The sequence below is a fragment of the Tenrec ecaudatus genome, chromosome 1 (assembly GCF_050624435.1).
Source record: "Tenrec ecaudatus isolate mTenEca1 chromosome 1, mTenEca1.hap1, whole genome shotgun sequence".
Lineage (NCBI taxonomy): Eukaryota > Metazoa > Chordata > Mammalia > Afrosoricida > Tenrecidae > Tenrec > Tenrec ecaudatus.
Window position 1 is genome coordinate 8049165 of NC_134530.1, and position 25703 is coordinate 8074867.

General features: G+C 40.7%; 3 protein-coding genes across 3 annotated transcripts; all 3 read left to right on the plus strand.

The window, feature by feature from the left end:
* Positions 1-1691: 1691 nt before the first annotated feature.
* LOC142434003 (olfactory receptor 7G2-like) lies at positions 1692-3132 on the plus strand. Its single transcript, XM_075538979.1, has 2 exons — positions 1692-1723; positions 2184-3132. The coding sequence occupies exons 1-2, from the start codon at positions 1692-1694 to the stop codon at positions 3130-3132; spliced, it is 981 nt and encodes a 326-aa protein (XP_075395094.1).
* A 594-nt stretch (positions 3133-3726) lies between these two features.
* On the plus strand, positions 3727-13077 carry LOC142434886 (olfactory receptor 7G2-like). The gene is made up of 2 exons (XM_075539719.1): positions 3727-3746; positions 12129-13077. Exons 1-2 carry the CDS (start codon positions 3727-3729, stop codon positions 13075-13077), a joined length of 969 nt encoding a protein of 322 aa, XP_075395834.1.
* Positions 13078-22728: 9651 nt separating this feature from the next.
* Positions 22729-25263, plus strand: LOC142435998 (olfactory receptor 7G2-like). Its single transcript, XM_075540082.1, has 2 exons — positions 22729-22775; positions 24312-25263. The coding sequence occupies exons 1-2, from the start codon at positions 22729-22731 to the stop codon at positions 25261-25263; spliced, it is 999 nt and encodes a 332-aa protein (XP_075396197.1).
* Positions 25264-25703: the final 440 nt, after the last annotated feature.

Sequence of the window (25703 nt, forward strand, 5' to 3'; positions counted from 1 at the left end):
TGCTCCCTACAGCTATGACTTAGTATTCCTCCTTTCTATGAGGTTCATTTTTCCCATAATCCCGAACATAAATGCCAGCATCTCCTCCACAATGCAGATGGTCCCCTCTCCTGGTGTTGGATTGATTTCTGGAAAGAGTCTCCTTCAGGTCTTGTGGGGGCCCATCAATCTGCTAAAGCCTTGTTTACATGTAGTGTAGCCTCACTGTTAAAGGAGTGACACCAATCAATGCGGGGTCTCCTCCTTCACTTTGCCTATTGGGAAGTGCGCTATAAGGCGATGATGTTTGGTCCATGGCCAGTAGATAGCCTTCTCTCTTTTGTTCAGAAATTGATACCTGAGATTTGTTTAATTGGTGTTTCTTTTATAGTAGTGGTCTTATACAATATTTGTCCTTTTGTGATTGATTTATTTAACTCAGCATACATATTTTCCGGTCTTTTGGTGTCCTTTGGTGTTTCATGCTTTCATCGCTGTTCTTAAGGGAAGTGTAGTATTCCATTGTGTCTATGTACCAGTTGTTTCTTTATCCATTCTCCCACTGTTGGGCATTTGGTCTCCTTCCAGTTTCTTGCTATTGTGAACTGTGTTGCTCTGAACATGGGAGAGCACAACTCCACTCCTGATTTGTATCTTATTTCTTTACGGTACATGCTTAACAGTGGTATTGATTAATCCAGTTCCAGTCTCAGAAACTCACAGGGAGAAGTAATATACTGACATATAAGGTTACTATGAGTCATTATCAACTCAGTGGCAATGGCAGGGAGATAAGAATATTTACACAGCTATTTTCTAAATACTCAAACATTTGAATTCTACTTCCATACCTAATATTTAATTTGCATTTTCTGAGACCATTGATCAAGAGAGAATTCTTTGGATATCTAAAATGAAAACATTGATTTCCAATAGGAAAATGATTTTGGTCTATGTTTCTAACATGAAAGATATACTGGAGAGCAGAAATAGGGAGTGTCAAGTAATGTGTAATTGACCTCACAGGGTTAGAGAATTAACAATATAACTGTCCTGGGATAAAAGGGGCAATGCATGTGTTGGCTTAATGAGGCCCTTTGGATATTCAGCATCCAGGGAGACAGAAACTGCCAATAACATGCATATGACATTGTACTTAAATACTTCTCCCCCTGTAAGGAGGGATAATAAATGACCATGTTGCCTGAGATGATCTTTTTTACCTGGGAACACAGGGCTTCACAGAGAACGTCTGTCTTTCCTGATGGTAGACATCCTCTTTTCTGCATCTTTGGTAGATGTCAGCCATTAATCCTTGAGGATGCCACCCAGTTAACCTAAAGTCCTTTTGTATATGTTTTACAAGTGTAGCAGGTGTTTGACTACAAGAAAATCCAAGAATATATGCATGGGATTAAAGTAAGTGCAGATAAAAATTGGAGCTAGGACTCTCATAGGAAACTTTTTTGTTTGTAATATTCTGATCATGTGTCTGTGTTTCTTTACATGGCTGTCAAATAAGTCACTGATTCTCTGGGTCTCTTGCACTGCCCATAAAATCAAGATGAATTTACGGTTGAGCAACAGCCAAACCTTTGAAAACAATGACAAATGTTATGAAATTCCATGACCTCGACTAGGACTCTAGGGTTGCAGAGATAGCCTGAGACAGTGGCTGAAACAACAGGCCCAAGACTGGGGCAACTAGTAGGATGGCCCAGGACTCTGTTGTGAGTGGGTCACTGTGAGTTGGAACTGATTTGATAACACCAAACAACAATGTGGTTGTGGTGGAATAAGAGGGCTTGGAATCTTATTCTAACCCTCTCCATTCTGAGGGTATCTGTATTACCACTAATATGTGTCTCTGATCACTAGGGAATGACATTGTGTCCTAAGTTGTCTAATTAGGATGCCACCTGGGTTTACAGTGTTCTATTTTTTAAAGGCTAAGTACTTTACATGAATACATAATCATGGCTATTGAAATAACAATAAAAGTATGCATCTAGTCCTTTTATGAAGAAATGTATTTTTCTTTTTTTAAAGGATTCAAAAAACAAAACCAGAAGGTCGGCTTTTGACATTCACTTTGTGCTTCTATTCCTTGACATAAGAGAGAGTCTGTGTCCATTGTTTCTGCTGCTTTTGAAGTTTTCGGGAACACACATCTAACTGTGTTTTTTTCTTGATCTTTCCATCAGAGGCATCAATGGTACAGCACCCAGAAACCACACAGTCATTGCAGAGTTCATTCTCCTGGGACTTACAGATGATCCAGAACTTCAGCCCATCATTTTTAGCCTGTTCCTGATGGTGTACCTGATCACTGTCCTTGGAAACCTGCTCATGGTCTGGGCTGTCATCTCTGACTCCCACCTGCACACACCCATGTACTTCTTTCTCTCCCATCTCTCCTTTACTGACATCTGTTTAAGCACAACTACCATCCCAAAGATGTTGGTGAACATTCACACACAGAATCAGACCATCACTTTCACAGGCTGCCTTAGCCAGATTTGCTTTGTCATGGTTTTTGGTGCATTTGAAAATTTTCTGCTAGCAGCAATGGCCTATGATCGCTATGTGGCCATTTGTTCCCCACTGAGGTACACAATCATCATGAATCCCTCCTTCTGTGGCCTGCTCATGCTGCTTTCCATGGTAACTAGTTTAATGCTTGCTCTGCTGAACAGTCTGATGATTTTGCATCTGTCGTTCTGTACAGACCTCGAAATCCCTCAGTTTTTCTGTGAACTTGCTCAGCTCCTCAAGATTGCCTGCTCCAGCACCCTCATTAACAACATCCTCATCTACTCTGTTACTTTCATTTTTGGAGGTGTTCCTCTGTCTGGGATCATATTCTCTTACACCAAAATTGTCTCCTCTGTTTTGAATATTTCATCATCTAGTGGCAAGTATAAAGTGTTTTCCACCTGTGGGTCTCACTTGTCAGTTGTTTCTCTATTCTATGGGACCAGTGTTGGTGTGTACATAAGTTCTTTATTTACACAGTCTTCCAGAAAATCGGCAGTCGCCTCAGTGATGTACATTGTGGTGCCCCAAATGATGAATCCTTTCATCTACAGTCTGAGGAACAAAGACATAAAGGTGAGCTTGAGAAAACTCTTTGTTAAGAAATCTTTCTTGTAATAATTGTATCATCTCTGATAATTTATTGATTACTCAGAACTGCCTGTGATAATCCTTGCTTGAGCCTCAGCATCTTTTCACACTTAGCATCATTTCAGCAAATAATAATATAGTCATAGTTGTTCTAGGTAATAGTAGTCTATTTCAAATTCTACAGTTATGAAGCATCTACATTTCATTGAAATACTAGTATTATGACAAAATATAAATCCATCGCTTGCTTTAAAAATAAAGCATCAACACAGCATCCAATTGTACTCCCTCTCAGTCTCAGCATACATCTGCCTCCAGTACTGACTGCTGGGCTGAATTCAGATTTGCTTATTTCCTTGATGCTCTTTGATTCATTGAATCTTAAACAACTACTAGGATTTGTGAACATGCCAATATTTTCATAAAATGAAACTGCATCATTTTATCATCCTGCAGAAGCCTTATTCCTGGTGGATTAATGGCTAAGCGTTAGGCTGCTAACTGAAAGGTCAACAATTCAAGTCCCAGATGCCCTGTGGGAGAAAAATGAGACTTCCTATTCCTATAAAGAGTTATAGTCTTGGAAGGTCACAGAATAGTTTGACCCTATGAAATGACAGAATGGAAATGACACTAAGAAAGTAAGTTTTATCATATTTTTATGTATTTTGTTACATTCTTCCCAACTAATTGGATGTTTTTATACCTCGTTAGAAAGTCTCAGCATTTATTCATTTATTATTTCATGGCTAAATACACATAATATTAATTAGCATCACCCAAAAGTGAGATTGCACTTTAATAACATTACTTACACGATCTAGGTTGTACAACCTTATCACATCGGGCTCCAGAAATATTTCACCACCCCAAAGGATCCCATACCTACAGCTACTCCCCAATCTCCTCTGGTCACAACCTGAATCTGGTCACCACTCTGAATTTTTGTATGAATAAAATTTTATAATATGTTGACTTTTGTGTTTGGATTCTTTCACTTAGTAGAATGTTTTCAAGTCCCATCAATGTTATAGATGTGATAGCTATAGATACACTGAGAGTTAGTGAAGGAGAGGGAACTAACCTGTGTACATCAGAACAAATAACACAGATATATGTATATATATATATATATATATATATATATATATATATATATATATTCAGTACTTCATTTATTTTCCTAGTGGAATAATGTACCATCACATGGCTGTACCACACATTGTTTATCCAAACATTGGTTGATTGACATTTAAGAATTTTAAATGTTTTAACAAGTATTTTTATATAATATCCTGTCTGGACATATATTGTCATAACTAAACAGCCAAATTATTTTCTAATACTTCTGCATCCTTTATATCCCCATAAGCATTGCATAAGTTTTCCAAATTATAGTCAACCTTACCAACAGTTAATGTGTGGACTTATTATTATTATTATTGGAAAGGTCATGTACACAATTTATCCACGACTTCTAACTAAAAGTTCTTGGTTCACTTCGCCCTGTGATGCAATTTAAAAATGGCCTCTCCACCTGATTCCATATAAAAATGTCATGTTTTACCGCTGTCAGGTACCAGCGAGTCAGTTTTGATCATGGCTGCGCTATTACTTTAGATCTAACAAGGTTTGGTTCTGCACATCTGGACAATTGAAGTTATAAGCTAAGTGAGTCCATCATTGAAACCACTGTGTCACTTCATCAGGTCAAGAGTTGACCTCTCCTTCACTAACCCTGAATGTTGACAATCTTGAGGTTCTTCATCAAGGTCTATTCCCTCCTAGACATTGATCTAAGTCCTCAAAGGTATTTTCGCCATCATCAGTTCCAAGGAGCATTGTGGCTGTATTTTCCTTTGTTTAAGCTCTCAGTATCTGGCAATGCTTTGAAGCGATGCATAAGTTCTCAGTGGCTTCATCCTCCAAAGCTGGGAGCAGAGGACTCATTTGCTGTCTGTTCTTAGCATGGAGGCTCTGCGGACACTTGTTCACTTTGAGAGCCTGGCTGATCTTTGAAATGACAGTGTCCTAGCTTCCACCATCACAGCAATGCACAAGCCAACACTGGATGATAAACTGACAGACAACTGGTGGGAGACATTTATTAACAACCAAGAAATGTCTTTGTAACTCGTCTGTACCAAACAACCGTATCATTTTTGACTTGCATGGCAACCTGTTAACTTCCTTAACATAAACTGTAGTTGTGAATTTTGTCTCTGGGCACAATGTGGACATTGCAGTGAGTTATAAAGTCTAGATGTGAAAGTACTTGAGTGTTGTGTGAGATAGAACACATTAATATACTTTCTCATTACTAATGAAACTATTCATGTGCCTCCTTAAATAAAAATTCCTGGTATGAGTAAAATGATTGCTCTATGAATTTTAAGGAGCTCTGTTGGTAAAGGGGGCTACAAAATGAGCTGCTAACATAACTTCAATGGTTTGAGCCCACTGCTTGCTCCATCAGAGAAGAAAGATGGTATGTGCTACAATGAAGATTTGAAGCCATGGAAACTCAAAGGGGCAGTTTTACTCTGCCCTCTAAGACTGCTATGAGTTGGAAGCAACTCCCTACCTGTGAATTATAATATCCTTAAAGAGCCCTCTTGATGTTGTTATGTTAAGAGGGTTAGGGGATAGGAATGGGACAGTACACAGCAACATCAATTTGAATACAAGAAGAGCTGGGGTCTAGACCTTGACTTGGGGAAAAATCAGGACTATGAGTCACGGAGGCTTTTTGAGCTGTTGGTGACTGTGTCTGCTACTATGTTGTTTTACTTTCCACTGTGGATTTTTTGCTTATTCGGTTTTTTTTCTGCTTTTTTCCCCTCACTGTCCACATAACAATATACATTATTAAATAGGCCTATGAGGATCATCTAGGTTAAATCTACTTTGAAAATATAACTTATTGTATCAAGCTAGCAGTCACCCTTTAGCATATCAGTAATATAAACAGGTTGCAAATATTGAACATTAAAATAGCATTTGGGGAACAACCACAAATTCACTATCAGTATGTCCAGAGGGACAATAAGTTTTCACCATGTGGGTACTATGGGTGATAGGACATCTACTTCTGAAAGAACAATCTAAAGTCCATGAAAAAAGACACCACTTTGGAATACTGTCCCATTTTGGTATCCTCCCCAGTTCTAAATCCTTTTGAATACATCTCTATGGAATTTTTGAATATATATGTTAGGTCTGGTGGACGAGAGAACAAATCCAGTGACACTTACATAAGTGTAAGAAAGAGCTTTATATCAGAAGCAATTGGATAATCCAGATAATATCCCAGTCCAATGCAAATCAACCCATAAGTCTGATCCTAGTTCTTTAATCCCTCTCCAGACTCACACAGCTGCATGCAATGATGCAGAATGCAGGAAGATCACAGGCCATTGCATGCAGTGTCTCGTGGATCCAATGAGGCTGGAAGCATCACAAGGCTCTAGCAGGTCTCACTCATGTAGCCCACTAACAGCAATATGAAGCGGGGAGTGGGGGGGGGGTGTCTTCAGTGAGCCCTTTATTTCACTTGCACCTCCTGATGTGGTCATCAAGCTGCGACCTGGTTGACAGGCTAAACTCCCCACCTACACTATACTTGTCAGCTTGGCATGAAAATATGTAACTAAAACATCATATGAGTACCTGAGATTATAGTCCTTAAAGGGGAAAAACAGCTGCTACAGCTGCTACTTATTGATTCTGATTCTGATTCATACTAAAGGACTTAGTAGATTTGGTCAGTTCATACAGATGTAAATTCCTATGCTACTAAAAAGCCTCATCTTTATTGCTCTGAGTATATGCTGAATTCAAATTTCTGACTTTGCAACTAGTAGCTCAATGGATAATCAACAATGACATCAACAAATAAGTAAATATAATTGTGTCATTTTAATGAAATTTGATGATGGTCAATAGATGATGCAGACAATTCAAAGGAAATGAACAAGAACAAGTCTCCCCCCCCCCAACATTTTATTGGGACAAAATAAAATATACGTATCATACAATCGAACCTTTCAAACATATCAAGGGGAATTGTACACTCATTATCACATCTACCTTAGAGCATCCCCCCACACCCATGGTTACATCACCCTTAAACTGAGTGGTGCACTCACAATGACTTCCTGTGCTCCCTTCAGCCTCCCATCTCCATTATTTACCCTATGAATTCCCATTCCCCTGTGATCGCCAGCCCCCCGCCCCTGCATTCCCTACAATAACTTGTATCAGTTATCATCATTATACCTCCAGTCCTCCTGTGCTTCACATCTGGCAACCACAACAGAAGACAGTGAGAAAGAAATCATATTAAGGTGGTAGGGATAAGATCATAATAGTATTAAAGCCAACATGCAAGAGGGAGAAGACCCCTATCAACATTCCAGATGCCAGGGATGCAATTTGTGTCATGGGATATCTGAGAGATACTTGCACCCAGAACAATTTGAGGTCGGGCTACCGGAAGGTTGGTCGAGTATCGAATTTTATCCAGCATAATCAATGCTCTCTGCCTGATCATAAAGTTGTTGTGAAATCGAGTCTGTGGCTACAGAGGATCTACCATGGGCTCAGTCTGACGAGAAATTCTGCAGATGTGCTTTGGGCTCCCACTGTCCTCCTTAGCCTTCTACAAATTGGATGCTCCAAATATTAACTCTGATAATCTCCCCTTCACCATATTCGAATTTTGTAATTGTTATCTTTGGATCACACAGGCTGATATGCTGCATTCATGTGGGCTTCATTGACTCCTTGCTTAGATGACTGCTTGTTTGAATGCATGCCTTGAAGACCCCAGACATTATTCAGATTGATATCCAGGCACCATCTACATTCTTCACCACACTTTGCTGTAGCACCCATATTTTCAGTGATCAGTTCAAGAAAGTTGTGTCAAGAAGGAACATGTTACCAAAACTAACTTCTTTACCTAGGGCTAGAGTTAAGTTGGAACCCAGAATCTGCTTCTTTCTCCCTAGAGATTGAATGTCTCAGGTTTACTTTGGCAGTATTAATATATAACATCAGAAGCATGTAAGACCAATTGTATCGATAGCAACTATAAGACAATGAGCAACCAAAGAAACAGAACACAGAAAGAAAGAAAAGCAGGAAGAGGGAAGGAAAACAGACTGAAAAGCTCTAAGCAGGATGTCAAAGGTCATACACACAAAGAAGTGCACCATTGTCATGCACTTCTTTGCCATATAAGTCTATTACACTATTACCATCATCAATGTCCCAATGACCCAGCACTCCAGACACTGTCAGTGTGAGGAGTCTATGTGAGTTTAGTTCCACCTGGAGCTGCAACACACGAGGTTTTTCCTTGTAGAGTTGATCTCCCATTAGACCGGGGTCTGTTGATCCTCAGTATGGGGATAGATGTCAGGGGGAACAATTCCTGGAACCATTCTTCCCAACGTAGATCCCCGTTCAATGGAACAGAACACGTTGTGCCACTGCAATATGGGCATAGAGATATTACATATATGGTGATCCTGGGTCCCTTTCCTTTAAACACCCACTGAGCCAGCGGTTCCCCTAAGGTCCAATGACTGCCACTTCCACAGTGCTTGGGAAGTCGCCATCTGCTTCCTCTTCTATCCACGGACCCCAGTCCTTAGTCCAAGGGTGCAGGCAGCTTAGAGGCAGGGTTCAGTTCATTCAGCAGGGCCTCGGTGTTAAGTCTTTAGGTGTAGCTCCTGTGCTATGCCATGTTGCCTGCAACGCCCATCTTCCATGATCATCATGGTGATTCGTCCATGGAGGGGTTCACTGGAGGTTGGGTAGAAGCATACTCACAGTGTTCACCCAGGAAAATAAACGCTGGTCGAATTCCCCCTAAGTTCCCTACATGTATTGTTTAACATCCCTTCCTGCTGTGAGGTTAATTTTCCCCTACTACCCAACATAAATATCAGCATCTCCTCCACAGTGTAGAAAGTCTCCTTTCCTGGTGTTGGCTTCAATTTCAGGAAAACTTCTCCTTCCATTCCTGGGGGCGGGGGCGGGACACCATCGATTGGCTCTAGCCTTGTTTTCATGTTGTAGCGCTTCAAGTTGTTTGGTTGGCATCTCCCAATTCCCCCCTCTTGAAGGAGAGACACTGGGCAATGGGTCGTCTCTTCCATCAGCTTGGCTCTTGTGAGGAGCACAAATGTGATATGATGTTTCGTTTATAGCCAGTAGGTAGCCTTTTCGCCTTCGTTCAGGAATTGTTGCTAAGATGTATGTAATTGGTGATTCTTCTTACAGTAATGGACTCATACAATGTTCGTCCTTTTGTGAAGAACTCTGACTGGTGCATAACACCCGGTGCAATGATGGGCTATAGGAGCCCAATGGGCTGGTGGGGAATTGCTGGGGTGTAAAACTGTGTACCCTGCGAGAGTTGGGGAGCTCCCAGAACTGAGTCACGGAACCTCTTGGTTCTGGAGCTAGGCTAAATTTGGGGAAGGATGCCCTGTGGGCCAGTGTTCGACTCTCCATTGTTCTGCTTGCTGTGTGGTCTGTGAGGGACTGGTGCAGTGATGATCCATGAGCCAGAAGACACTCTGGACATGCCTATCCATTGCCTGGCAATTGGCACCTGCCACAATCTGTGGTTCCCAGTGAGGTGGAGCTGGGTTCCCGACTGAAAGTGCGCTGCGTGGGCAGGGAGGGGAAGGGGATGCTAGAAGCTGTTGTGCCAGGTAAATAGAAAATGTAAAACCACTCCATGTAGACATGGAGAGCCTGGGGCTGTGATGATCTAAGGCACCGTGGAAGTGGCGGGCTCTGTTCCCTGTTGACAGAACACCAGAACTACGCTGGGGTGGAGGCAACCCAGGGACTGGTGATCCAACTTGCTGTGGGTTAAGCCCTGGGGCCCTTGGTGGTTGGTGGGAGGGATGAGAGGCTGTAGAGAGAGTTGCCGCCCAGTCCCATGGAGAACCCTAACTGTGGGAGAAGGGCGCAGCTCCCTTGGGTGGGAGTCATGAGTGAACAGTTGCTATGTGTTGGTCAGGTTGCAGTTAGGGAAGTTCAGCATGACAGCTGTCCAGGTCCTGGGGTGACAACCACACCACATTGGAATGTGGCGACCAAGGCACACAAAGGTCACCGAGCCGGTGGGAAATCCCTGGTGCATGGACCCAGAGCTCTGGGGCTTGGAACAAAGCAGATGTGGGCCAGAGACACCTCCCAGACAGCAAGGGTCCCTGGGTTTTCGTGAAGACTCTTCTGCCCACCAGAACACTCTCACTTGATCTCCTGGACAGCATACCCACCTGAGCTCTTCATATGGACTCCTTACCTGGGCGCTATCTTGGAGCTACTCCCTATAGAAGTTTCTTTATCCATTTCCACAGGTGAGTACTTGGGCTTCTTCCAATTTCTAGCTATTGTGAACTGTGCTCCTAAGAACATCAGCGAGCATAACTCCACTCATGTTGTGTCTCTTATTTCTTTAGCCTATATGCCTAATAGTGGTCCTGCTGAATCCTAAGGTAATTCAATTTCCAGTTGCAGTCTCAGCAACACACAGGGGAAGTTCTACATTGATCTCTATGGTTACTATGAGTCACCAGCAACTCGGTAGCATTGAGAGAAAGATATGAATATTTGCAAACCTCTTTTCTAAATACACAAACATTTGAACTATATTTCCATTACAAATATTTAATTTACATTTCTGAGACCATTGATTCAGAGAGAATTTTTTTGGTTTTCTAACAAGAAAAAATTGAATTCCACCAGAAAAATAAAATTGAGGGTTCATGTTGATAACATATATGATGTAGTGGAGTGCAGAAATAAGGGGGGAGTGTCAAATAACATGGATATGACCTTACAAGGCCAGAGAATTAACAATATATTCTCTTGGGATACGAAAGACAATACATGTATTAGATTAATGAGGATTTTTGTAGATGGAGCCTCTAGGGAGACATTAACTGCCAATAGCATGTGTACGGCATTGCACTTAAACGCTTCTTGCCATGTAAAGAGCGGTAATACGTGATCATATTGCCAGAGATGATCTTTTTAGCTGAGGAACATAGTGCTTCACAAAGACCTTCTGCCTTTCCAAAGTATAGACCTCCTCTTTTCTACGTCCAGAGTAGATGCCAGCCACTCATCCTTGAGGATGCCAGCCAGGTAACTAAAGTCCATTAGTTCATGTTTTGCAAGAGGGGCAGGTGTTTGGCTACAGGAAAATCCAGGAACACATACATGTGAATAAGGTCAGTGCAGGGAAAAAGAGGACTCTCAGGGGAAACTTTTTGTTTGTAATTTTCTGGTCAAATGTCTTTGTATGTTTACATGGCTGTCAAAAAGGTCACCGGTCCTTTTCATCTCTTCCTCTGCCCCTAAAATAAAATGATTTTGCAGCTGAGCAACAGCCAAGCCTCTGAAAACAATGAGTTCGTTACAAAATTCCATGACATAGACTAGATATCTCTGTTTGCAGAGATAGATTGAGACAGTGGCGGAAATAACAGGTTCAAGATTGGAGCAATGAGTAGCATAGCCCAGGGCCGTGCAGAGCTTCCTTCTGTGGAGCATGGTTCAGTATGAGTTAGAAATCATTTGATGACAACAGACAACAAAGTGGTTACGGTGAAAGAAGAGGGCTTGTGATCTTCTCACCCTCTTCATTCTTAGCGCATTTTTGTATCATCACTAACTTGTGTCTCTGATCGCCAGTGAATAACATTATGTCCCAAGTTGACTAATCAGGATACCATTCAGGTTTATCATGTTGTGATTTTTAATAGCTAAATACTTTAAGGAAACACATACTCATAGATATTGAAATAATAATAGAACTATACATTGTAGTTATATTTTCTTTTTAAAAAGAATGAAACGCAGAACGTACATTTCTCACATTCCCTTTATTCTTCTACCCCTTTTCACAAGAGAATCTATGTCCCTTGCTTCTAGTGCTGTAGAAGTCTCCGGAACACACATCTAATTGTCTCTTTCCTTGATCTCTTTATCAGAGGCATCAACAGTCGAGCACCCAGAAACCACACAGTCATTGTAGAGTTCATTCTCCTGGGACTCACAGATGATCCAGAACTCCAGCCCATCATTTTTACCCTGTTCCTGATGATGTACCTGGTCACTGTCCTTGGAAACCTGCTCATTGTCTGGGCTGTCATCTCTGACTCCCACCTGCACACACCCATGTACTTCTTTCTCTCCCATCTCTCCTTTACTGACATCTGTTTAAGCACAACTACCATCCCAAAGATGTTGGTGAACATCCTCACACAGAGCCAGACCATCACTTTTGCAGGCTGCCTCAGCCAGATTTTCTTTGTCCTGGTTTTTGGTGTGTTTGAAAATTTTCTCCTGGCAGCAATGGCCTATGACCGCTATGTGGCAATTTGTTCCCCACTGAGGTACACAGTCATCATGAATCCCTGCTTCTGTGGCCTGCTCATGCTGCTTTCCTTGCTAGCTAGTATAATGTTTGCCTTGCTGCAAAGTCTGATGATTTTGCATCTCTCTTTCTGCACAGACCTGGAAATCCCTCAGTTTTTCTGTGAACTTGCTCAGCTCCTCAAGATCGCCTGCTCCAGCGCCCTCATTAATAAGATCCTCATATATTGTCTTGCTTCCATTTTGGGGGGTGTTCCTCTGTCTGGAATCATATACTCTTACACCCAAATTGTCTCCTCTGTTTTGAGGATACCTTCATCTAGTGGGAAGAATAAAGTGTTTTCCACCTGTGGGTCTCACCTGTCAGTGGTTTCACTCTTCTATGGGACAGGTGTTGGTGTGTATATAAGTTCTTTTTGTGCACAGACTTCCAGAAAAACGGCAGTAGCCTCAGTGATGTACATTGTAGTGCCCCAAATGATTAACCCTTTCATCTACAGTCTGAGGAACAAAGACATAACGGTAAGCTTGAGGAAATGCCTTATTAGGAAACCATTTTTGTAATGATTGTACCCTCTCTGGAAATTTATTGTTTGCTAAGATCTGTCTGTGATAATCCCTTCTTGAGCATCAGTGTCATTCACCTTCTGGTTTATTTCATCAAATGAAATCATATTTTCATATTGTTCTAGGTCATAGTAGGCTATTTCATCATGCTCAGTGATGAGTCCTCTGGGAATAAGACTTAAGAGACATTCAGACACTTCTTTGCTCAAAAAATTAAAAGAGCTCTCTTTCCTTTGGAGGAAATTTAGAGAATTTACCCAAACAAAACCGAAGTCTTACACATGGTGGCTCATCCTAGGGGTAATTTACCTCATTATCTCGAAGCAACTGTTACAGCAGCCACTATAACACCACTAAGGGAATGGATTTCCTGCCCCAAGAAAAGTTACTGTCTCGCTCAGGCTTGTTTGAATAATGTGCTTAACAGAGCCATCAGAAGCCATGTGTCTGGTAGGATAAGGGTTTGTTCCAAAATCCTCTTTCTACCTCCTACTTTTCGTAACCTTGGAATATCGCTTCAACGATGAAGGGTAGCTATTACATTTATTGAATAAAGGTTATTTGAAGAGTTATTTAGTTGATGGTTATTGCTTGGTATTATGGATAGTATGATCTGGGGTTTGAAATCATGATAGAAACAGGATATCTACAAGTTGTTGCAAGAGAAACTGCTTCTCTTTTAAATTTCAGCTAATAATGAACTCAGCATAAAGCTTATTTTAATGGTAAGACCATTTGAGGTTTCACAGAGGAGTGAAATTGAGTGTATCTCCAGACAACAGTTATCCCAGATATCTTCAAGCACTCTTGACCGGAGAACTAGTAAATATTTCAATTTCTCTTACTATTCCCAAGAACAAATACATTCTATAATCTTATGCTGTAGATTTGGGATTTATTACACATCTTAATGACTGTATATAACACAAAAGAAGGACCTTTTCCATTGACATCGAGTCAATGATGCTTCATAAAATCCTCCCTCTGGATTTCTGAGGGTATCACTCTATGGGTGTCAAAAGCCCTTGCTTTCTACTGCAGCGCTGCTGGTAGTGTGGAGCTGTCGACCATGTGGATCACAGCCCAATGTGTATCACCAAACCAGCAAGGCTCCTCTAATGACCTTATTGAGGATTTTTTAAATCTGTAAATAGTTATGGGAGTCGATAACCTCATTTTTGTTCCACTGAAAATCTGGTGGCTCTGAACTAGAGAAAACGCTTGCAGTTAGCAGTCAGGTGCTTACCTTACAGTGCCACCAGGTAAACATCCAAGGTGCCATCATTTTTTTTTACATTTTATTAGCAGCTCATACAACTCTTATCACAATCCATACAGTTGCCATCATTTTTAATAAGTTCATTTTGAGACCCTGCTGTACTTTTGTCTGAAAAACATGACTTTCCTGGGGGGAGACTGGAAAAAATATATAGACACTAGAATATGAAAGGCCATTCCTCATTTCACACACTAAAGCATTATTTACAACATGATGTGAAAACCTTGTCTGAATTTCTTTAAAAATAGCAATATAATGACAAATATAAATTTATTGCTAGCTTAAGAAATAGGATATCATCATCATCAACATAGCATCCAGGTGTTCTGCCTCTCAATCACATCACACTTCTTGACTCCAGTATTGATTGCTAGCCTACATTTCATTTTGATTATTTCTTGAATGCTTTTTATTCATTGAGTCTTATACAACTATTAGGAATTGGGAACATACTGGTATTTTCATAAAATGTAACTACATCATTTTATAACCCTGTTCAAGCCCTATACCTATTGAAATAATGGTTGAGCATTAGGCTGCTAAATGAAAAATCAACTGTTCAAAATTCCAGATGATCTGTGGGATAAGATGAAACTTTCCATTCCTATAAAGAGTTACAATCTTAGAAGCTCACAAGGGTACTTTGACCTTATTCAATTGGGTCGCTATGAAATGAAATGACTGAAGTAACATCACTGAAGTATGTTTTATCACACTTCTATCTATGTGCTACAATGTACATAACAAATTGGTTGCTTTTATAACTGGGAAGAAAGTCTTACCATTTATTCATTTTATCATTTATTATCTTTGTGGAAATGCACATAATATAAATTAATATCACTAAAAAGTGATATTACACTTAAACTGCATTAATTACTTGATCTATGTTGCACAGCCTGTACAACTATCTGGATCCAGAAATATTTCATCACCCTAAAAGGACTCCCGTACCTACAGCCACTCCCTTCCACTCTAGCCACAAAACCGGTCACCACTTATCCACTGTCTGTATGTATTTCCCTAATCTGAGTTTCTGTATTAATAAAATTTTATAATATGTGGACTTTTGTGTTTGGCTTCTTTAACTTGTTGTAATATTTTCAGGGCCCATCTATATTTTATATATATATATATACATATATACACACATATATATATATACACACACATGCACACAGAAACACTTGGAGACTTAGTGAAGGAAAGTGAACTACCCTGTGTACACTAGAACAAACAGTACTGAGAGATATATAACAGTACTTCATTCCTTTTTCTAGTCTGTACCACACATTATTTATCCAAATATTTGTTGATTGGCATTTAAGAATTTTTAATTATTTAACCTGTATTTCTCTATAATATCCTGTGTGGATAGATATTGTAATAACTACAAGCAGTAAGTTCATCTAGGCATGAAATCACTATGTCCAAAGGTAACCTTATATTTATCCATTTGATAAAGAGCCAAATTATTTTCGAATGCTCCTGTATCTTTTTATATCCCCACAAGCATTGTATAAGTTTCCCAAATTATTTTCAACCTCAATACCACTTACTATTTGGACTTAATATTGTTTTTTTGCAAATCCCATAGCTCAAGGACTACTGCTAGCCAAAAGTTCTTGGTTCACGTCACCCGGTGATGCAATATATATTTAAAAAAAAAGCCTGTTGATCTGATTCCATATGAAAAATTGAGTTTTATCATTTTTAGGTGTCACTGATCATGGCCACCCTATAATATTAGACCAAACAAGGTTTGGTGCTGCACTAACTGCACATTGATGCTGCCAGCTAGTTGCTCCCATCAGTGAAGACACCTTGTCAGACCATCTTGTTGAAACTTGTCCTTTCCTTCACTGACCTCGAATCTTGCCCATCTGGATGTCCTGCACCAGGGACTGGTCCCTCCTAAAACTTGTTCTAAGTCCTCAAAGGTAGTCTCGCCATCCTCAATTCCAAGGAGCATTTTTCCTGTTCTCTCCGTTGTTTAGACTCTCAGTATCTGGCAATGCTTTGAAGCGATGCATAAGTTCTCAGCGGCTTTTTCCTCCAAAGCTGGGAGCACAGTCATTCTTTGATTTCTGTTCTTAGCCTGGATGCTCTGCGGACACTTGTTCACAGTGGGAGCCTGGCTGGCCTTTGAAATGACAGTGTCCTAGCTTCTACCATCACAACAAGCACAAGCCACCACAGGATGACAAACTGACAGACAATTAGTGGGGGACATTTATTAACAACTGTCAAAGATCTTTGCAACATGTCCTGCACAAGCAACTCTATCATTTGTCACTTGCATGACAACATGTTCGCTTCCTTACTATACACTTTAATCATGAATTTTGTCTCTGGGGTCAATGTGGACACTGCAGTGAATTATAAAGTCTAGATGTGAAAGTAAGAGTGTTGTTTCAGATAGAACACCCTAATATACTATCTCATTACCATGGAATATTCATGTGTCCCTCCTTAAATTAAAATTCCTCATGAGGTTAAAATGATTACTATATGCACTTTAAGGAGCTCTATTAGTAAAGTGGCCTAGAAATTGAGCTGCCAACCATAATCTCAGTTGTCGAGCCCACTAGTTGTTCCATCAGAGAAGAAAGATGGTATGTGCTACAGTGAAGATTTGAAGCCATGGAAACTCAAAGGGACAGTTTTACTCTCTCCTCTAAGGCTGCTATGAGTTGCAGGACACTCTCTAGCTGTGAATTATAATATCCTTAAAAGAGCCTTCTTGGTGCTGTTATGTTAAAGAGGGTTAGGGAATAGGAATGGGACAATACACAGCAACTTCAATTCCAACACTAGAACAGGTGGGTCTAGACCTTGACATGGGGCAAAGTCAGATCTAAGAGGCACAGAGGTTTGTCGAGCAGTTGGGGACAGTGTCTGGGAGTGTGTTGTTTCACTTTCTTGTTGTCTTTTAGGATGGCAGTGTAGGGTTGGCATTAAAGCTAAGGGAATGATTTGGTCTGGGAGAATTTAATTCCTGTATTCTTAATATTGAGGTTGCTTCTCAGCTAGATGGCCATTTGTTTATCATCAAGCCTTTAAGATTCCAGACACTATTATCTTTTGACAGCCATAAAAGTAGTGAAGGGCCCACAGAGGATGAAGTGAGATATGAAAATAATCATCTAAAACTTAGCGAGGGTTCATGAGGAGGGCGCTTGGGGGAGGGAAGTGTAAAAGTGAGGAGCTGATGTCAAGGGCTCAAGGTAAAAATGCTGTGAAAATGATGATGGCAACATATATGCAAATATGCTTGACACAATGGATGACTGTATGGATTGTGATAAGAGATGTAAGAGCCGCTAAAAAAAGAATTTAATGATAATAATAAAAGGTTTAGGTTAATTATCTTAAAGGAAAATAATTCTGGTGGTCCAGGTCAGAGAGAATGGGTTAGGTTTTGTAGGAATTTGTGAAGACTTACATGGGTGTGGGGGTTTGGGGTTTATTTCTGCCACCTACCTAGATGGTCTAGGAGGGAGGGATTAGGCAGTAGCCTACTCGTAGGGCAGGTTGTTCATGTGAGTGGCTTCGGGTGCTGACCAGGGGCTCATGTCTCGTGACAGTTGAGTGATTGGTAGCTCAGCCTGTTTAGTATCTTAAGGAGTAGGAGCCTCTGAATTCTGGGTTTCATGTTGGGCCCTGTTATATGCTTACATTCTCTGTGTGAAACCTATAGTGGCATTTCTACATGTTTTTCTCTGGTAATACCTTGCTAATAGGTCAGGTGTGTATTTTCTGCCAACACAGAGAGGGGGAAAATGCCTGGAAGGGCTATGCTTCCAGGTGTCCATGCAGAAATGACCTCAGGGAGGAGTTAGATATGGCAAGGATACTGGAGCTCCCCCAACTTGTGAACTTTAGGAAGTTCTGTTGGTTGGCTCATTCACCACTGACACCAGCTCCGTGTTGCCCTGTACAGATATCCTCATCCAGCTTGTTAGGCTGTGGGAGATATTCCTGTGAATGCGTTAGACTGGGGGTTTCCTGGATGGGACTGAGAACCAAGTGTATTTGTGCTTATATATGTCCCAGGCTAGCTATGCAGAGCAATGTCCCTGCAGCTTGGCCAGTCAGCTTCCCTAGTTAGCTCTGAGGAAAATTTCATCCAGACTAGAGTTGGGGAACTGCAAGTCTCCAGTTTGTGGCAAGGACAAATGACAGAGGGAAATCTCTTCGATATTGAATAAGGGAGACACAAGAAGAATGTATGCATTTGAATTATAGCCCTGGAGGAGAATATGGAAAGTGCCATGGACTGCTAACAGGACAAAGAGATGAGTATTGGAAGAAGTAAGGCCAGAGTGTGCCTTAGAGGCAAGGATGGCAAAACTTCTGCTTACTGCCTTTGGTGATATTGTCAGGAAAGAGCATTCTCTGGAGGAGGATGTGATGTCATGTAAAGTGGAGAGGAGGCATAAAGAGGAGGGCCCTCGAGAAGATGAATGGACACATGGGTGTCATCCACGGGCTCAGTCATAGGAACGATTGTGAGGATGGTACCAGACTGTGCAGTGTTTCATTCTGTTGTTCGTATGGTCGCTCTGGTTGGAGCCTACACGACGACAAAAACAAGGAGAAGAAATTTTGGATATTTAGACTTCCGGGATACAAAGCCTGTAGATCACCAGGGACATCTCACTTAGATGGTCTTCCTTTGCCAAACCAATCTCACTGCCATTGAGTCTATACTGGCTCTTGTATACCCTATAGCACAGGGGAGAACGACCACTGTGGATTTCTTAGAAGACCATAGAAAGCTTCATCTTGCCCCAATGAGTAGATGGTGGATTTGAACTGCTGACTTTCCAGTTGGTAGACCAACAGGTAACTCATTGAAAACTGGGCTTCTTAATCTCCTATGAGGGTGTGGAATACATGATCATCTTTCCTGAGATGATACCAGACCTTTCTTTCTGGAGGATTTACCTCAGTTCCTCTTCATCCTTCCTCAAGATAACATCTGCCTCCCATGGTGTTGCTACAGCTAGCAGTTGGTCAACCATACATTTGATTGTCTTGTCATTCAATTTTTCCATCAGATTAATAAATATGGAATCCAGAAACCAAATATATGTTTCAAAGTTCTTTCTCCTTGGACTAACAGATGATCCAGAACTGCTGCCTCTCCTCTTTACCATGTTCCTGACCAGGTATATGCTAACAGTATTTGGACATCTGTTCATTGTTCTGACTTTCAACAATGACTACCATCTGCACACCCCATGTTCTTCTTTCTCTCCAAATTGCCCTTTAATCACATCTATATAAGAACCGCTACCATCCCCAAATTGCTAATGAACAAATGTCCTGAAAATTCTGAGCAAAACTTACATAAGATGGCTCATCCAGATTATATTTGCCCTGATTTCTACTTTGTTGGTAAATTTTCTTGTTGCAGTAATGGCTTATTATTATTATGTATGCTATGTAGCCATACGTTATCCACTGCAGTATAGCGTATCATAGATTCCTGCATATGTGGTCTCCTCATTCTGCTTTCCTTGGGCATTAGTATGACAGATGCCCTTATCTATAGTTTGATGGTTTTTGATGTATCCTTCAGCTCAAACCTCATAATCCTTTCGTTCCGCTGTGAGTTTCTTGGATACTAAAGTTAGCCTGTTTCAGAGCCTATGTTAATAATACATTGTTTTGCAATTTAGTTTGCATTTTAGGTGGTGTTCATCTCTCTGAAATCATATTCTCTTGCCACTAAACTTGTACCCTCTATATTGAGGATCTCCTCCTCGGGTGGAAAGTATAAAGCTCTTATGCATGTTGATCTCACTTTCAGTTACTTTTTATTCTTTGACCCATCTTTTGGTAGGTGATTGTTACCTTATCGGTGAAAATGTTTTTGCAGAGGAAATTGAAGGAGGGTTATCCTGATAGCCCTATTTGCAATCAAATGAATTCTTGTAACATCGACAGCGCAGAAAATACAGAGAAAACTAGGAGGCCACAATATCACACAGAGAACCATCGGGGTCATGTGGCCACAGGCCAAGGAGTTCCTGGAGCCCCAAGCTCATCCTGCAGCTGACAGCGGCCATGAACGCATTCTCCTCCAGGGCCTTCCAGCTTTCACACTGCTGCTGCTGCTGCTGCTGCTGCTGCTTGGTTTCTGATTTATAACCTTCTGAACTGGGAGACCATAAATTTATCTTTAAAGCAGCCAAATAATTGTATTCAAAATAAACTGTACTCTATTCATAACAATGAGAGTAGGATCATGTGCACTTCCTTTCTAAAAATAATTTTATTGTCATACAATTCACATATCATACAATTAAGTAATTCAATCATATTTAAAAGAGATAGAATCACCATCACAACTAATTTTTAAAAGTTTGTTCTTTCTTATACTTATTGTTATTAGTTCCACATTTCCCCCTAACTTCTTTAGAATACCCAAAGAACCATTAATTCCACTACTGCCTATGTAGATTTGTGCAGGGGATCTGCCATGGGCTCAGCCTGACTAGAAATTGTGCAGATGTAGTTTATGCTCTCACTGTCCTCTATAGTCTTCTACGAATTGGGTGTTCCAATTTTAGCTCTGATAAAATTTATCCCCTTCGCCAGATTTCAATTTTGTAATTGTAATCTTTGGATCCCACAAGCTGGTGAGCTTCTTCCATATAGCCTGATTGACTCCTTGTTTAGATGGCTGCTTCTTTGAATACATGCTTTTAAGACCACCGGAGCTATTCAGATTGACAGCTGGGCACCATCTACTTCCTTTATCACACTTTTCTGTAGCAGCCTTATCTTCAGTGATCATTTTATGAGGTTAGCATCAATTAGAGCCATGTTATCAGAGCTAACTGTTCTTGAATTGGGTCTAGAACTGGGTAGAAACACAGACTCTGTTTGTTCCTCCCTGAAGATTGAACAGTTCAGATTTACTTTGGTGGCAATTATACGACAATGTCAGCACAATATAAGATCAATTGTATCAATAGCAACTAGAAGACAAGCAGCACCAAACAAACAGAACACACACAGGAAGGCAGAAAGCAGAAGGAAAAAAAGTACTGAAAGTAACAGGAAAGCAAAAACCCACATAATCAAAGAAGTAAAGCAATGTCAATGAGCCCCCCCTGGGGTTAATTTATTGCCTTATTATCATCATTAATCTTCCCAATGACCCAGCACCCAAGACACTGTCAGCGTTACGAGTCTATGTGAATATACTTCCACCTGAGCTGTAACACACAAGCTTTGCCTTATGTAGTTTTATCTCCTATTAGTTCAGGGTCTGATGATCCCAAGTATGGGGATAGATGTTGGGGGAGCATTCTGGATCAATTCTTCCAACGGAAGATCCTTGGTCAATGGATCAGAACCTGTTGTGCCACTGAAACGTAGGCATAGAGGTATTACATATATGGTGATCCTTGGCTCCTTTCTTTAAACACTCTCTGAGCCAGGGGTTCCCCCAAGGCCCAATGACTGCCACTTCCACCTTGCTGGGGAAGCCACTGTCTGCTTCATCTCCTAGCCAACAACCTCAGTCCTCTGTCCAAAGGTGCAGGAAGTTTAGAGGCAGGGTTCCCTTTATCCAGCAGTGCCTCTATGTGAGGTTCCTTTGGTGTAGCCACTGTGCTGTGTGCCTTGCTGCCTGCAAGTCCAAGCTCCATGATCCTCATGGTTTAGTCTATGGAGTGGTTCACTGAAGGTTGGGTAGAAGATACTCACATTGTGCACCCCCAAAAAATAAAATTCGGTCCATTGTCCCTCTCTGCTCCCTACAGCTATGACTTAGTATTCCTCCCTTCTATGAGGTTCATTTTTCCCATACTCGCGAACATAAATGCCAGCATCTCCTCCACAATGCATATGGTCCCCTCTCCTGGTGTTGGATTGATTTCTGGAAAGAGTCTCCTTCAGGTCTTGTGGGGGCCCATCAATCTGCTCAAGCCTTGTTTACATGTAGTGTAGCCTCACTGTTAAAGGAGTGACACCAATCAATACGGGGTCTCCTCCTTCACTTTGCCTATTGGGAAGTGCGCTATAAGGCGATGATGTTTGGTCCATGGCCAGTAGAGTGCCTTCTATCTTTTGTTCAGAAATTGATACCTGAGATTTGTTTAATTGGTGTTTCTTTTATAGTAGTGGTCTTATACAATATTTGTCCTTTTGTGATTGATTTATTTAACTCAGCATACATATTTTCCGGTCTTTTGGTGTCCTTTGGTGTTTCATGCTTTCATCGCTGTTCTTAAGGGAAGTGTAGTATTCCATTGTGTCTATGTACCAGTTGTTTCTTTATCCATTCTCCCACTGTTGGGCATTTGGTCTCCTTCCAGTTTCTTGCTATTGTGAACTGTGTTGCTCTGAACATGGGCGAGCACAACTCCACTCCTGATTTGTATCTTATTTCTTTACGGTACATGCTTAACAGTGGTATTGATTAATCCAGTTACAGTCTCAGAAACTCACAGGGAGAAGTAATATACTGACATATAAAGTTACTATGAGTCATTATCAACTCAGTGGCAATGGCAGGGAGATAAGTATATTTAGAAAGCTATTTTCTAAATACTCAAACATTTGAATTCTACTTCCATACCTAATATTTAATTTGCATTTTCTGAGACCATTGATCAAGAGAGAATTCTTTGGATATCTAAAATGAAAACATTGATTTCCAATAGGAAAATGATTTTGGTCTATGTTTCTAACATGAAAGATATACTGGAGAGCAGAAATAGGGAGTGTCAAGTAATGTGTAATTGACCTCACAGGGTTAGAGAATTAACAATATAACTGTCCTGGGATAAAAGGGGCAATGCATGTGTTGGCTTAATGAGGCCCTTTGGATATTCAGCATCCAGGGAGACAGAAACTGCCAATAACATGCATATGACATTGTACTTAAATACTTCTCCCCCTGTAAGGAGGGATAATAAATGACCATGTTGCCTGAGATGATCTTTTTTACCTGGGAACACAGGGCTTCACAGAGAACATCTGTCTTTCCTGATGGTAGACATCCTCTTTTCTGCATCTTTGGTAGATGTCAGCCATTAATCCTTGAGGATGCCACCCAGTTAACCTAAAGTCCTTTTGTATATGTTTTACAAGTGTAGCAGGTGTTTGACTACAAGAAAATCCAAGAATATATGAATGGGATTAAAGTAAGTGCAGATAAAAATTGGAGCTAGGACTCTCATAGGAAACTTTTTTGTTTGTAATATTCTGATCATGTGTCTGTGTTTCTTTACATGGCTGTCAAATAAGTCACTGATTCTCTGGGTCTCTTGCACTGCCCATAAAATCAAGATGATTTTACGGTTGAGCAACAGCCAAACCTTTGAAAACAATGACAAATGTTATGAAATTCCATGACCTCGACTAGGACTCTAGGGTTGCAGAGATAGCCTGAGACAGTGGCTGAAACAACAGGCCCAAGACTGGGGCAACTAGTAGGATGGCCCAGGACCCTGTTGTGAGTGGGTCACTGTGAGTTGGAACTGATTTGATAACACCAAACAACAATGTGGTTGTGGTGGAATAAGAGGGCTTGGAATCTTATTCTAACCCTCTCCATTCTGAGGGTATCTGTATTACCACTAATATGTGTCTCTGATCACTAGGGAATGACATTGTGTCCTAAGTTGTCTAATTAGGATGCCACCTGGGTTTACAGTGTTCTATTTTTTAAAGGCTAAGTACTTTAAATGAATACATAATCATGGCTATTGAAATAACAATAAAAGTATGCATCTAGTCCTTTTATGAAGAAATGTATTTTTCTTTTTTTAAAGGATTCAAAAAACAAAACCAGAAGGTCGGCTTTTGACATTCACTTTGTGCTTCTATTCCTTGACATAAGAGAGAGTCTGTGTCCATTATTTCTGCTGCTGTTGAAGTTTTCGGGAACACACATCTAACTGTGTTTTTTTCTTGATCTTTCCATCAGAGGCATCAATGGTACAGCACCCAGAAACCACACAGTCATTGCAGAGTTCATTCTCCTGGGACTTACAGATGATCCAGAACTTCAGCCCATCATTTTTAGCCTGTTCCTGATGGTATACCTGGTCACTGTCCTTGGAAACCTGCTCATGGTCTGGGCTGTCATCTCTGACTCCCACCTGCACACACCCATGTACTTCTTTCTCTCCCATCTCTCCTTTACTGACATCTGTTTAAGCACAACTACCATCCCAAAGATGTTGGTGAACATTCACACACAGAATCAGACCATCACTTTCACAGGCTGCCTTAGCCAGATTTGCTTTGTCATGGTTTTTGGTGCATTTGAAAATTTTCTCTTAGCAGCAATGGCCTATGATCGCTATGTGGCCATTTGTTCCACACTGAGGTACACAATCATCATGAATCCCTGCTTCTGTGGCCTGCTCATGCTGCTTTCCATGGTAACTAGTTTAATGCTTGCTCTGCTGAACAGTCTGATGATTTTGCATCTGTCGTTCTGCACAGACCTGGAAATCCCTCAGTTTTTCTGTGAACTTGCTCAGCTCCTCAAGATTGCCTGCTCCAGCACCCTCATTAACAACATCCTCATCTACTCTGTTACTTTCATTTTTGGAGGCGTTCCTCTGTCTGGGATCATATTCTCTTACACCAAAATTGTCTCCTCTGTTTTGAATATTTCATCATCTAGTGGCAAGTATAAAGTGTTTTCCACCTGTGGGTCTCACTTGTCAGTTGTTTCTCTATTCTATGGGACCAGTGTTGGTGTGTACATAAGTTCTTTATTTACACAGTCTTCCAGAAAATCGGCAGTCGCCTCAGTGATGTACATTGTGGTGCCCCAAATGATGAATCCTTTCATCTACAGTCTGAGGAACAAAGATATAAAGGTGAGCTTGAGGAAACTCTTTGTTAAGAAATCTTTCTTGTTATAATTGTATCATCTCTGATAATTTATTGATTACTCAGAACTGCCTGTGATAATCCTTGCTTGAGCCTCAGCATCTTTTCACACTCAGCTTCATTTCAGCAAATAATAATATAGTCATAGTTGTTCTAGGTAATAGTAGGTTATTTCAAATTCTACAGTTATGAAGCATCTACATTTCATTGAAATACTAGTATTATGACAAAATATAAATCCACCGCATGCTTGAAAAATAAAGCATCAACACAGCATCCAATTGTACTCCCTCTCAGTCTCAGCATACATCTGCCTCCAGTACTGACTGGTGGGCTGAATTCAGGTTTGCTTATTTCCTTGATGCTCTTCGATTCATTGAATCTTAAACAACTACTAGTATTTGTGAACACGCCAATATTTTCATAAAATGAAACTGCATCATTTTATCATCCTGCAGAAGCCTTATTCCTG